Source organism: Doryrhamphus excisus, linkage group LG16, assembly GCF_037039965.1.
Source record: "Doryrhamphus excisus strain RoL-2023G ecotype Guam linkage group LG16, RoL_Dexc_Guam_v1.1, whole genome shotgun sequence".
Taxonomy (NCBI): domain Eukaryota; kingdom Metazoa; phylum Chordata; class Actinopteri; order Syngnathiformes; family Syngnathidae; genus Doryrhamphus; species Doryrhamphus excisus.
Window position 1 is genome coordinate 18525720 of NC_136372.1, and position 14376 is coordinate 18540095.

The 14376-nt window shown below is 46.5% G+C and overlaps 2 protein-coding genes across 6 annotated transcripts; one reads left to right on the forward strand and one right to left on the reverse strand.

Moving 5' to 3' along the window:
- The first annotated feature begins 59 nt into the window (after positions 1-59).
- On the forward strand, positions 60-12608 carry epn2 (epsin 2). 5 transcript variants are annotated; one of them, XM_058050037.2, is made up of 10 exons: positions 60-500; positions 3783-4488; positions 5257-5411; positions 6359-6471; positions 6811-6915; positions 7240-7345; positions 7785-7937; positions 8146-8238; positions 9533-9760; positions 9978-12608. In XM_058050037.2, exons 2-10 carry the CDS (start codon positions 4058-4060, stop codon positions 10325-10327), a joined length of 1734 nt encoding a protein of 577 aa, XP_057906020.2. In that variant the 5' UTR covers positions 60-500; positions 3783-4057; the 3' UTR covers positions 10328-12608. The 5 variants fall into 5 exon arrangements, with proteins under 5 accessions (XP_057906020.2, XP_057906024.2, XP_057906025.2 ...); XM_058050041.2 differs by having other exon boundaries at positions 8146-8175; XM_058050038.2 differs by lacking the exon at positions 60-500 and adding an exon at positions 1443-1614.
- b9d1 (B9 protein domain 1) lies at positions 10735-14376 on the reverse strand. Its single transcript, XM_058050108.2, has 7 exons — positions 14168-14376; positions 13936-14004; positions 13605-13716; positions 13405-13501; positions 13263-13325; positions 13106-13173; positions 10735-13029 (listed from the first exon to the last, which is right to left on the reverse strand). The coding sequence occupies exons 1-7, from the start codon at positions 14228-14230 to the stop codon at positions 12878-12880; spliced, it is 624 nt and encodes a 207-aa protein (XP_057906091.1). The 5' UTR covers positions 14231-14376; the 3' UTR covers positions 10735-12877.

Genomic DNA, 14376 nt, shown 5'->3' on the forward strand with positions numbered 1-14376 from the left:
AAAATCTCCCAAAGCGGAAAGACGCCGAGTTTTCCCGGTCAAACAGGTCAAACAAAGCAAACCAGGAAGTGTCATTTACCAATTAAATACTGTAATTGCCATAATTTACCAATGGACTATCTTACTCTCCTTACCAAATATAAAGTAGTTCCTTCGAACAGGGCTAATCCTGTGTTTGCCCACTTTAAAAAGCCGCTCTTTTGCGTCAATCATGCCGGGCGAGTGCGGTAGGAAGGGCCCCGTGTGTGAGTCAAGCCGCCTCGGTCACACCCATCCCCGGCTCTCCCCCTCCCACACCGCCCGCCATGTTCTGGAGGAGGGGATCCCTTTAGCCTGCCGCTAGCTTAGCATTAGCACCACTTTAGCAAGGCGGAGGCGCAACAAGCTATTTGAACGCCGCAATAAGTACACTGTCTTGATTCCCCCTGAACTACAGGACGGGATTTGTGGGTCTACGGCCCTGGACTATTATTTAAATCAAACCCAGGTCGGGATTTACGGTGAGTTATCATTTGCTTTAAATACGGATAGAATGATTTAGATGTTTCCCCCAGACCATTAATCCTGTTTTCGGTGGTGATGTCTCCACCGAGCACCCGTCTTAGCTCCCAGTCGAAGAATTGCTATCCAGGGTTAGCATGGCAGTTTGATGATTTTAGCACACTTTAGGACTAAAACTAAACATACAAGCGCCGGGGTCGCTACGAATCCACCAAACGTGACATAAAGCGTAGGTTTAGACGCCCAGTTGGTGACATTTGGCTGTGTTAAAGCGACCCCCGACGGGAGAGAAAGACGCTCCGGATGGCTAGCTTCTGTCCCAACTTTTTTTTTCTTCCCTCGAAGTGTCCCAACACTCGGCGTGAATAAAACGTCACTCGGCTACAGGGATGTTTATCTGAGATGAGAAAAACCAAATAAAATCCAGATCATTGATGATGATGCGGGAGGGTACACGACGGATAAAGTTAGCAGCAGCAAGTTTGATCACAAGTTTGCTGGCTAACATGAGTGCTAACCTCCAGCTAGCATTTAGGCGATTTCCATCATGTCTGTGACTAAACCCACGGTATACTTTATGCGTTTGTGTCTTTTTATTTTATTGAATCTGCAATGGAAATATGTTGACGTGTGACGGGAGGGGTAGCTGTGTGTTCATAGTAAAGCAAACGTCTGCGGCTTAGCAATCACGACGGTTCAAGGAAACGCTGTGATTTGTGTGTTTATTTTCTAATGCTATGCGATTTCATGTCGTTTCCTAGAACTAGAAACCTTTTAGTTTCCTGTAGTAACATTCGATGTCCCTGCGGCTCTTCTATTTTGCATCATTTTAATCACGTAGGCTTCCTGGGCGCCGTCTGTCCTGGCTGGTTTAGTAGGCAGGCACTCGTACGGCATGACTCAACGTTGCTGCTATCGGATGTGTAATATTGTTGTGGCTGTGGGCTTTTTGTGTGTGTTGTATATGTGGTCATAGAGAGAGGTGGCAGAAACATCATCGTTGTTGTCATCACTTGCACGGCCTGGCTTGCGTACCGGGGGACGGGACAAAGGCTGGACCAATCAGGAGGTGGCCTTTCTCTTTTTAGATCTTTACCACCATCAACAAACATGGTATGTTGGAATTATTCATGAGGATTGATACGCCCAGTTATGAATATAACCAGACGTTGTTGCTCAAGGAACTGTTGGTGTATGTGTGTATGAGCTCCCCACTCCCAGGAAAGACAAATATTCCCTGTCAGGTTCAGTCCGAAAAGAGCAGACTAGGGTTCTGCAAGCCATCTAGCCCCCTATCAGCTTCCCTGTGGCTCTCTGTCAAGGTAGACCTGTTTTCAGTGTACTGCCAAGGAGAAGCCCTGGTAGTTTCCCAGGTTGGTTGAAAGTACCACAACTTTAGGTCAGATTTCTGATGGCCGTGGTGGCCAAGTGGTTAGCGTGTTGGCCACACAGTCAGGAGACCAGGAAGAGATTGGGAAGACTTGGGTTTGTATCTCCGCTTGGGCATCTCTGTGGATTTGGCATGTTCACCCTGTGTGTTTGTCTGTATGTACCCTGTGATTGGCTGGCCACCAGTCCAGGCCTGTACCCTGCCTCTCCCGCCCAAAGTGAGCTGGGATAGGCTCCAGCATACCCCCCTCGGCCTTAATGGAAGATGATGGATGGTTATCTGTTATTTACGTGACTGTACGTACATTCTGTCCAAGTCAACACAGCTTCATCTTCATTTGCGTTGTGGTCTCCTATAGAGCAGCCACACACAATAACCTGCACAGAAAACTTTTTAGATTTTCCATAATCTGCACCTATTCCAGCTGTATTTCCTTTGATTTGTGCCTCTGTCTGTTTTAATTTATTCCACCCACGGCCCACCTCTGTGCTTCCTAACTATGAACCATATAAGAAAGGCCGCCCCTCTGTGTCATCATAAAGGGGCAGTTTTACCACAACTTTTCTTTCAGGGCTCACTTAAAAGTGGGAAAAGCTTAAAAGGTCCCCTTTAAAGTCATTAGCTCCAACAGAAAACAGCCAGCCTCTGTTGGTTGTGAGTAACGTCAGGTTTAAAATCTTAATTGAGCATCTTGAACCTTGCTAATTATTCCCAGCGTCCACTACGTTGTTGATAAAACCCCAAATCTCATCACAAGAAAAGTAGCCGGAAAAGCCTGTATAAAATCAGCGTGCATGGGAAAACACCAGAGAGAAGGAGTCTTGCTGAGTGTGAATGGATGCAGGGCCGTATCTATATATTGATCTCCATATCCACATATATTGGACTTTTGTGCATTTTTGTCTTGTGGTCAACTGCTGAAACGGCTGCTGTGGCGTCTGCTGGGGAGCTCAGGGTTGATGCACGTCTAATGACACAACGCACCTCTCTTCCAGGGCTTGTGGCCGGAGTCAGCTCGGCACAAGGAGGACTGAAGGAAACGGGTCCGGCTGTGTTTTGTGGTGGGGGTTGTTCCGGGGCGTAAAGGGGAGGGGGGGTTGCGATGGACAAGACAGACTCTCTTCTCTTCCTCCTGTCTGCAGCCAGTGAATAGGTGATTATTGCAGCAGATGTGTAATTAGGTATTCATGGGGATGCAGGGTGATGAGGGAAAGTTTGGGGTGTGGGGGTGGGGGGGGGGTTGCGCCACAGGAATCACATTTCACTGGCATTAAGTGAATTTACGGGATGCGCCAAGTTGTTTTCGTATTCCCAAAGCATTCCTGGTTTCCTCTCCAGCTGTCCCTCCATGGCACGGCTAAGCCGGAAGCCCTCCTGAATCCAACATCCAAGTAGTGTTTTTTTCCAAGTCTAAAACTGCACCTCACACCTCACTCTACCTACACTGTTGGCGCCATCAGTAGGGTGCGGGGCATGCCGGCACACGTTTATCGTATGGGTTGCTATTACTGACTAGGACATGTCATAATATGCCGTCTTGAATGTTAGAAGTGGTAAAACTCTTGACTGGCTGTCGATCCTGTCATCTAATTGGTCCACCACACGGCTTAGGAAGCAGTAAAAAGCAGGCTTTGGGTGTCACAATCCTGTCAGTGAAGCATTTCTAAGCATAAAAATGGCTAAATGAACTGAAAACTCCTTCAAAGAGGCTGTGAATGATCCCTTGGTCAGTAGGTGTCAGTCATGTTACTGTAACCTTCTAAACTTGCACATATTCTAAACCCCATGCCTGGCACCCAGCCTGTTCTTAGGCTTTCTGATCTTTCTGGTCACAATTCTAATGTGTCTGTCGTGTGTGTTCAGTCATTAACCTTTCTTTTGTGCATCCTAGGAAATGGCATGGTCAAAGGTATTGCCAGCGTTTGGTGTGTGGAGATGCTTTTAACAGACATCGTTCTGGAGGACTCGGGAACGCTGCACTGGCCTGGAGAAGCCTCATAAACTCTTTATCCAGCACACACTTTTTTTAAGACGAGGAGACTCTTACTCCTACATGCTGTGAGAAAGGACACAGACTTTTCACCTGTAGCTTGAATACACAGAGTATTTTTGGCGTGAAAGCTCCTCCGTTTTTTATCGTCTGCCTGTCCCATCTCGACCGCCACAATGCCAAGCTCCACCATCCGTCGGCAGATGAAGAACATGGTGAACAACTACTCCGATGCCGAGAAGAAAGTCCGAGAGGCCACCTCCAACGATCCCTGGGGCCCCTCCTCTTCGCTCATGTCTGAAATTGCCGACTTAACCTACAATGTGGTGGCCTTCAGCGAGATCATGAGCATGATCTGGAGACGGCTCAACGACCATGGAAAGAACTGGCGCCATGTCTACAAAGCACTCACTCTCCTCGACTACCTGATCAAGACTGGCTCAGAGCGAGTAGCCTTGCAATGCAAGGAGAACATCTTTGCCATCCAGACCCTGAAGGACTTCCAGTACGTTGACCGAGATGGTAAGGACCAGGGCATCAATGTGAGGGAGAAGAGCAAGCAGCTAGTGGTCCTCCTCAAGGATGAAGACCGTCTCAAAGGAGAGAGGTAAGATAGTCGCATTTGGACGTGATCCTAGCAGATGTGTGTCGGAGAGGTAATGACTTGAACAAATAAATTAAGCTGTCATCAATAATTGATTAGGAGTAGTACAATGTACGTACTTGCTAATTTAGCCGCTTATTGTGCATAATAGGATATGTCCTAAAGTACAGACCGCATCCGTTCCTGCAGAGCCAAATTAATTGTGGTGCAATTACGCCCTCTTACTGCAGTTTGCTGACATCGACTTCTTTAGAAGAGATGGGGGGGGGGGCAGTTCAACTCTGTAGACTGGAGTTAACTACCTTAATCCTGTTGTGCACCATCATGGAGCAACAGGGAAAAAGGATGAATGACTTAACCGTCGAGCGAGCAAGGACTGGCTGCAAAAGATATCAGGAAGTGTGAGACGTTCTGATGAATCATCTCAGGCTACTAAACCACCATCCAGTGACACCAACATCGCCACGCACGGTCACAGGAAGGATATGGAAGTGGAAGATCCAAACATTTGCAGAAACTATGGTCTGCTCTGGTCATGCTAGTTGCTAAAGTTGTTCGTCTAAACCAGTCAATTATCTTATAGGATTATAAAAATCATCCAGTAAAAATGAGGACAGAGCAGCATCACATCTGTTTACACTCTTACACCTGTTTTAACCATCCTAGTTTCCTTTGTAATGTACTAGGACTGTAGCCTAGGTGCACTTCCTACATTGGTAGCATTCTAATCATGCTGTACCGTATATAAAGACCTGTGTTTTGTTCTATAAGGTCTCAGGCTTTGAAGACCAAAGAGCGCATGGCCCAGGTGTCCACCGGGAGTAGTCAGATGGGCTTCGGTCGAGGCTCGTCCCAGCCCAACCTCTCCACTTCATACAGCGAAGAGTATGGCAGGTCAGAGGGCTCGCCTGCCTCCTACCATGGCTGTGAGTACCATTAAAGCACACTGTGCACCCCCCATATGTTATTTATTACCAAAGTGTCTGTTGTAGGCGAGCGCCCCTCTTATTTAACTCTTTACTCTCCAACCCAGACGTACTCCCGCACTTACTTACCCTAGCGTTTTAACTTAACTTGCATGAGTGAAGATGCTCGGCAATGAGTTTCACTGTTAGTGAAAAATACACCATATGCTTCCATGATGGTGATTGCTTTTTAATTCTGGTGTCGCTGCTACTCAGTTAGGAATGAATGAAACCAAGACAGTTAAAAGGATACAGTGTCAGGAAATGGGCTAACACACAGAGGAACTGATGGAAACACAAGAGAATTTGCAATGAAAGCATGAACCTTGGCCTGTTTTCCTTTCACCTTCTGACACGCAGCTTTTTGTACACAGCAGAGCTGAAGAACACGCGGGCCCGCAAAAGATCATGCGTGTTGCATGTAGTGTACCATCAAGCTTTGTGTGTGGCCCACATTCCTTCATGCAAGTAATCTGCAGTATGTGGCTCCCAGGCGGAAGGTCCGACAGCTGAGTCATCACATGAAAACAGGGAAATGGTGTCTGGCCAATAGGAATAAGACTGACGCGTTGCTGTGGGTGTTGCTAGGAGGGATTTTTCAGATTCCAGTTGGAGCTCCGGGGTATTATGCATTGGTAGTGTGTAATTTAACACAATGCGACCGTAGAGGTGACCTGTCATCAGCGCCTATTCGCAAAGGCTGCACTCAAAAATAGGGCAGAAATCTGTTTGCGTAATGTACTGTATGTACTGTATGTAAAAAATACATCTTTCCTTCCATATGATATCATCCAGTCAGTAAGAAGGAATCAGTGGACCACTGAAGACGCACACAAAGCCTTGCCTTGCATTGTCTATGCTCTACAAATATGATGCCAACGAATGCCTTCTCGCTTTTTGTCCATTAGCCACATCTCCCAATGCGGGCTCAGAATTGGAGCAGGCTCGGCCTCAGACCAGCGGGGAGGAGGAGCTACAGTTGCAACTCGCTCTGGCCATGAGCAGAGAGGCAGCAGAGCAGGTAGTTAAACACGGGAGTCCATGAGTCTACACGAGCATACATCTTGCTGTTTTTACTCATGATGGATGAAAAGCTGGGGTTGGTCTTTCTAGATTAAGATTGGACAGAATGTCTGACTGGGGGGCAACCAGAACTTGTAGAGATCCAACATAAGCTTCCATATTACTCATAATTTTCCTTTTACTTCAACTTGATGAAAAATATACTTATTGAATATACATGTGTATACATATTCAGTTCCCTGCGTTATATATTGAATTGCAGAGCTAACTTATATAGCATACTATTAAATGCTTGGGGCTGCAGTTTGTCCTCACTGGTGCTGTGGCCTATTTCCAGGAGGAGCGCATACGCAGGGGAGATGATTTGAGACTACAGATGGCCTTAGAGGAGAGCAAGAAAGAGGGTCCAGGCTCGGGCAAACTGGCCAGAAAGAAAAAAGAAGTAAGTTACCCTGACTGAGAGCGTGGGCAGGCGTGACTCAGCCCTCCCATTATCTTAATCTCATCCTCTCCCACTTATTCTGCCTGAACTGAGACCCCCCCCCCCCAGCAACAGTGAATATATAATCTAGCAGAAGACTGTCTAGTTAGCTCACCGTTTAAGCGGCTGACCCGAGTGCTTGACTGTGCAGAGTTGGACTTGCATGACTTCCGTCATTTTTTGAATATGATATGACGATTTCAAATATGCTTTAGCAGGTTTATATAAAATGTGCAGTGCTTTACTGTCGCTATTTTTCAAATGAATATCGTTGCTTTTTTTTAGCCACAGTCGTCTCTGATGGATTTGATGGATGTCCCCGAGCCAGGTGCTACTGCCGACCCATGGGGGGCGGGAGCTACAGCCAAAGGAGACCCCTGGAAGCCTTACGGTATTCACACATCCATGTTTGCTAACCAGCTTGATTTTGTTATGGGAGGATTAAGCCGGAGGATGTTTTCCGTGTGAAAATGCACACCACCTCTACCTCTACTTCCACCTGTAATTCTTTGTCAAGTTGGAATGCTGCTCTGCAGGCCCGGTGACATTCAGCACAGAATAGAGGGGGAGGTTTTCCAATGCACAAGTTCACCCCGCAGAAATTTCTTCATTTTGGGGGGGGGAAATAAATGCCTATTTCTGTGAAAAACTGGAACATATCTGCCCAGGACCTCTGTGTAAACAATATCAATCATTTAACATCAACAGGAAGAATCTCAGCGGTTGCTGATTTTCACTTTGTTGTGACCCATTTCTTATGCAAATCGTTGTACATTCACATGTGATGCTACTATGAAATAGAACACTGATGGTTTGTTCTTTCTCCCAAGGTTCTACGCCTAAGGTGGCAGCCTCGGTGGACCCTTGGGGGGCGCCTACCTCCGTTCCACCCATGAAGAGCAGTGATCCCTGGGCACCAAACTCCACTCCTGCATCTGATCCCTGGGGATCAGCACCGACCCGGGCCAAGGCTTCCAACACAGGTAACACTCATGGAAGCGCCACCTCTTTTATGAATTATGAATGAGATGGGGAGTTATGCAACATTGTCCTGCCTGTACCACTTCCCTTTTTGTATGCATGCCTCATGTGATCCACAAGGATAACCATACGCATTCATATTATTTTTGTCTGTTATCATCTGCCCATGTGTGCGTGTTTGCTTCATGCGTGTATGTTGTCCCCTTCCAGGTAGCTTTGACCTGTTCAGTGAATCCAATGGTACGTCCAAAGAGGACTTCTCAGAGTTTGACAGCCTGCGCTCCTCCTCCTCTGTCCCTGCTGGTACTCACCCTGTCCTCGTCTCTCTATTGACACACACTCTGTGTTCTTCTTCCTCTGTGTCCTCAGATGGCTGACATTTCTGCAGGGCACAGACACGCGTCTTGTCTTTGTGTGAATGTGTGTTTATATATATATATATTTATATATATATCTCACCAGACTAGAGCAATAAGACACCACAACATGACAAATCATCTGATTACTCTGGTCTGGTCTTGTATCACTTTTGTAAACATTGGACCTAAGCCATCCCATTTTTTGTAAACCCCATTTTAATTTTTTTAAAACTCAAATGTTTCCAATTCAGGTCTGTGGGACGGTTCCAAAAAAACTTTGTGTTTTCTTGTGAGTTACTCTTTGGGCACTCTTTGTGTGGCACTCTTTGCTGATCTATCTGGGACAATCATCACATAATCATCACATAAACACAAGCTTTCTCCCAGAAACAAACGCCTGTGTGGGGGGAATATAGCTGGGCTCTGTTAAAGGGGAACTCCACTTTTGGGGGAATTTAGAAGTTTTGAATTTTAATAATCCTTATGTGAAACATGAGCACATACTTCTGTGCATTATTTTCTGTGTGTTAATGAGCTAGCTAACAATGCATGGAATAGCACATTGTGAGTGACACTGAGACATCACAACACCTTTAGCAAGGTTGTGTGTTATTCCGCCAGAAATCTGGTATTTTGTGTTAGCTGCTACAATAACCATATCACTGATATATAAACATTGTTGTGTTTTTCCCAAAGTTTTTTGTTAGGGCTCCCGATGACAAACATTGTTAGCTAGCTCATTTTAACTCTGTTATAATGCACAGAAAAGGGAAAGAAATATGTGTTCATGCATTGCATAAAGATTGGGAATGATTGGTAAAATTCCAAAAAAAGTGCAGTTCCCCTTTTAAAGCAGTAGACGTCTGAAGTGACTTTGCCCAAAATTTGACAAATTCCTTGGGGAGTCGGTGCTCATTAGGCCTGTGCAATTATTGCCCTTATGTGAGTTTCTATTCTGAGGTGAGTTTGCCCTCATGACAGTCACGTGCATTTCTAGCAGATGGCTCGCTGGGCTTGATGCGTCTCCATGACTTTGTTCACTGCTGCAAAAAAAGGCTGTCTGCCTCTGATGTCCTCCCGTAGTAGCATCTTCTGATCAATTCACTCCCACAACTTTATTTCAGAGTGCAGATGGACGCTCTGGACACACTTAGACAAACCGATATCATGCTTCATGTAGTGTGCCATCATGAGATTGCCATCAGCAAAATCCTATAAATGCAACTTCTCTTCCTTAGGTGATGGTGGAATAGCATCTTCTATTCCATCCCAAGCCAGCCTTGCTAGCAGCGGCAGTCTGGACATCTTCGACCCCCTTCCCACCTCTATTTCCACCACCACAAATGCCACCAGGAAGACTCCGGAGTCCTTCCTGGGACCCAACGCTGCCCTGGTCAATTTGGATTCTCTGGTGACCAAGCCAACCCAACCCGCACCAGCATTCAACCCATTCCTGGCTTCAACAGGTAGGATGAGGACAAGGACAACAATTGCAAGCCTCTGTACTGTACTGTACTGTACTGTGGAGAACATGAATACATGGAAAGAGCCATACCAGTATTGTGTACTTGGGTCATCGCCCCTTTTCGCCTGTAGCCATAAATACGTCTTTGGTATTTTCATACAAATGGTGGTCATTAATAATAAAGCATGATAACTCATGTTCTTGTTCTCTGTATCCAGGTGGCGCCGCTCCGGCATCGGCTGCCCATGCCAATCCCTTCCAAGTGAGCCAGCCCGCCCCCCCGACCCTCAACCAGATGCGTGTCAGCCCCATGCCTTCCGGGTTCGCTGCCGGCATGGGCGATTCTTTGGCCATGTCCTCCTTACCCACCCAACCCGTCACCATGGTCCCGTTGGCGGGCATGGCCCCTGTGGGCCACCCGTTGCCCGGAATGGGGATCGGCGCCATGGGTGGCATGGGCACAAGCGCAGGGATTCCCGCCTCCATGTCCATGCCTCAACCCCTGATAAGCATGCCGCCCCAGACTGGGGCGCAGCCCACCGGAGCCACCAACCCGTTCCTCTTGTGAGGGGGGCATCTAACCCCCACACCGTCTTCTTCTCCCCCCTTCCTGAACAAGATGTCTCGTCCCATTTAGCCCTTTTCTAAGCAACTTCCAGCGAGGTCGTAGATGACATGTGACATCCTTTTAACATTACCACACTTCCTCTTTTTTATCTGTGCTACAAGCTGCCTAGTCCCGTGGGGTCCATTTCCATCCGACACTGACCAGAGTAGCAGGGGTGTTTACGGGTGGGCGGGTCCACTTGTCTCTCACCCACCTCCCTTCCTGTAGGACTGCTCCTTTCTTCTGTGGAGTGACAGAAGCCTGACTATACTAACGCCAGGATCTTATCTCGTCTCCAGAGCTAATCTTTTATAAGCCCTGTCAGCAGATGTGTGTGTGTGTGTGTGCGCGTGTGAGGGGGAGTGTATATGTGGTTGCACATATTAGTGCTTTTACACTGTGTATCTTCCAGTGGGCTTTTCCGTCACTTACTGGAGATAGAATGCTAGAGACACTGCGATGTGTTTATACTCTGTGGATGAGAGCGTGTTACTAAGCAGGGATTTTGCACATTTTTGTTTAGTTTTTTTTAACAGTTTATTTTGGCGACTGTTGGGCTCACCATTACACCTTAGCTTAGGGAAGGGGGGGGGGGGGGCTAGCTGCAAAAACAACAAGACTGCTCACGCTTTTGACTTACTGTGTACAGTACACACTCCGGTCTCATCTGACTTTCTCCAAGGAGAACTACTCCTCGTCTGGGTGGTGGGAATGATTGACAGGACCTGCTCCATGTTGGTGTGTTTTGGCATACATGTATGAACTGATAGCGTCAGTATTCAGCAGTGTTGAGGCACTGTTTTGATTTCTTTCTAGGGTCAAAGGGAAGAGGGTGTGTGTGTGTGTGTGTGTGTGTGTGCACGAGAGATGATCAGCCGCCACGTGCGCTCCCATTTGGGTGTAGTTTGGCTCCGCCGTGGGTGTCGAGCTGCACCGTTGTCCACTCGGCAACGTGAAGAGTGGATTTACTGTGACTTAACCGTCCCCAGTGACTGGCGCGCGCACACCCATGCAAACACAAATACACGCTAGTGCTGGTCTTCTGATAGCACGGAGGATCCTGCAGCAGAAGCCAGAGAGGAAGAAGAGGCGCGGTGGTTCTGCACCATGGAGGCGTGTAGAGGCGTGTACTAGCCGTCTAGCGTTACACTAACGGATTAGCCCTCTCTTAGAAGCACAACTGTTACCAAAGTCATAGCGATTGCCATCTCCGAGGATCTTCACTGCTCATGTGTTTTGTTTTGTGTTAGCCGAGGCGCACCCCCATTGTTACTTTTTTCTACGTAGTCCCCAGCTATTTGAAAGTGTTACTATCGGAGGATTACTTGCAGTCTGTAGAAAAGCTGAGTGTCTAGTAAGAGATGAATTTGTCTTGTCTCTTTACTTGTCTATCACTGCCAATGTTTTTACGGCCCCCCCTGCCCCCCAGTCTGTTTTGCTGTGCGAGGACCCTTCATCGTTCATTTAATTGCAGACCTTTATTTCGCTCAGGCCAAAGGAGGGGCAGCTTCAATAGTATATGAAGCGGATGAGGCAGATTGGGTGATTTCTTTTTTAAAACCGCTTGGTTGAGAATGGATGAATGCAATACGTACAAACAAAACTAAAATATATGCAAACAAAAAATAGATAACGCCTGATGTGTTTGGCAAAGTTAGATTTGCTGATAGTCATTATCGTACTGCTACTAGTGATGCTTTCTGACTCGCCTTGGTTTCACTGCCGCCTGAGTTGGGAAATATGAAAGTGTGTGTGGGAGGGGCGGGGGTGGATTTAAAGAATGACACTGCAAATGACCACTTTTTCTGACAGGCTCGCAGCAGGGCAGTGAAGAATGTGGCCCGAGTGTGGCGAGCTCCTCACTATGTATTTACTATGCTTTTTATCAAGAGGACTAACCCACCCTGCAGACGCTCTTGTCTTTATATGCATTAATAGCCACCTTTTTGTCTTCGTGTCTCGTCTAGTTACCTTCTGTAGTTCTGGGGCAGGCTGCTTTTGTCGGATACGTGCTCAATCTGTCGGCATTATAACTGTATAATATAATTTATCATGTGTACTATTGTAACATACCGTTCTTCTGTTGACCTTACTTTTCAGTGTCATGGCTTTTTGTAGGAAAGGTCACCGTGGAATTTAACAGCATTTAAAACAAAGGAGGCAGCAGGCCGCACCATGTTGGATGAGGACGAGCGTAGCTGCATTGGTTCAAAATAAAATGTATATCACTTCAGCTCTCTAACCCTTGTCCCTGGCTTTTTTTTTTTAATAAAGTGATGTGCGGCTTGATGAAATATCAATACCAGCGTTTCATGCTCTTAAAATCACTTCTTAAATCAAAATATATTAAAAATGACCGATCATGAACGGAACAATGTGTGACACCCAAAAGAAGGTCAAACTTAATGTAAAAATATAAAAAATGGTTTAAAAAACATCTGCGGCATAAAATATAAGACATCAACTATGTTCTTCCCTGGCATTGCAGTGAACATGCTCTAGAAAATATGATCATGAATTTGGCGGCTTCTCTGTGGACCAGCTGGATGTGGCGCTGTGAGATTGTGGGTTTGACGGTCCGGAGTCGTAGCCAAGTTTCCTCAAGTCTTTCATCATGATGTTAAAGCACACCGTCACAAACCCTTGGGAGCAAACCCGCGTCACTGCAACACAAACGACACAACGGGTAAACATAACCCAATGTTAGCGTGACCTACCTTGCTCTTCATGCACACGTACCTTCTCTCCCTTCACCTTGGGCTACCACTTTAGGGTCGGTGTACTCGGGTCGACGTCCCATCAGCCAGCTAAAGAGGAGACAGAGGCCCAAGTGACTGATGATACGTGAGGTTCATACGACTCTTTTCGATGGGCGTGTAAAGGTAAATCACCTCACCTGGTGAACTTCTGAAGTCTCCATGTGGGTTCAGGAACAAACATGGGAATGGTCCGTGCATGTCTGGATGCACACAGAGAAACAATCCACTAAAACGTACATTTGGTGCTCAAATAGTCCAAAATGTGAGGGCAGTACTGACTGTCCGGATGCAAGCGGGATGTGCGTTGCCCCGTAGCCTCTGACCACATCATTCCCAAACACGTCTGGTCCATACACACTCAGCACCAGCTGAGGCCCTGCAGTTGAAAGCACATATACATTACTCATGACAGTTCTTTACATGAATCCGAGAAGTGGAGAAAAAAACATGGCTACTGCATGGAAGTGTGTGCTACTCACATCCTGAGGGGTTTGTGCTCTTAAAGGTGATGTCCAATGGGAAGTTCCATATCAATCTGTGTGACGCCTGGCTGCCTTTACATGTTATTTGGGTGATACCCTCCTCCAAACCCTATAAAGCGGCATCGACAGACAAGAACACACCATCATCATACACAGCATAGAAACGTAATATTCACTAATACCATTATCGATTTAAAAATGCAGTACTTTAGCAGTCCAATCATACAACGCTGTTTTTTTTAAATACAGATTATATACAACTTTATTTGTATGCGCTAGCTTAACAAAGGTTAGGTATGAGGGGATCATTTAGATGTCAGGTACTCACGGTGGTAGGAATCCAGTCTTGGCCATAAACGTAGCAGTATTTGCAGTATAAGTTGTCATAACATGGAAACTAAAATACAAAAAAAACACATAATGTCAATTTGAGGAACTAGTGAAGTGAAGCTGCTGTATGTCAAACTTTAACACTACAGAGCCAAACACGGACTACAAGCGTTGCTCGTGCTAGCTAGTTAGCCGCTAGGCTAAACACGAGGAAAAATAAAACTCCTCACATTAGCTCCCTCAATCTGTCCGTTCACCGACAGAAGAAACACCGATGGGTTACCGGTGGCCATTCCAGTTTCAGTTATTGCAATTTAAATGTCACAAGATGTCTGAAGCGGCTCCCGTTTTCGAAGATACATTTAGCTTGCTTGTTGAGCTAGCTAAACGCCTGACTGCTGTTGCTAGGGAGACGCTTGTTACGAGTCCCCACGAGGGA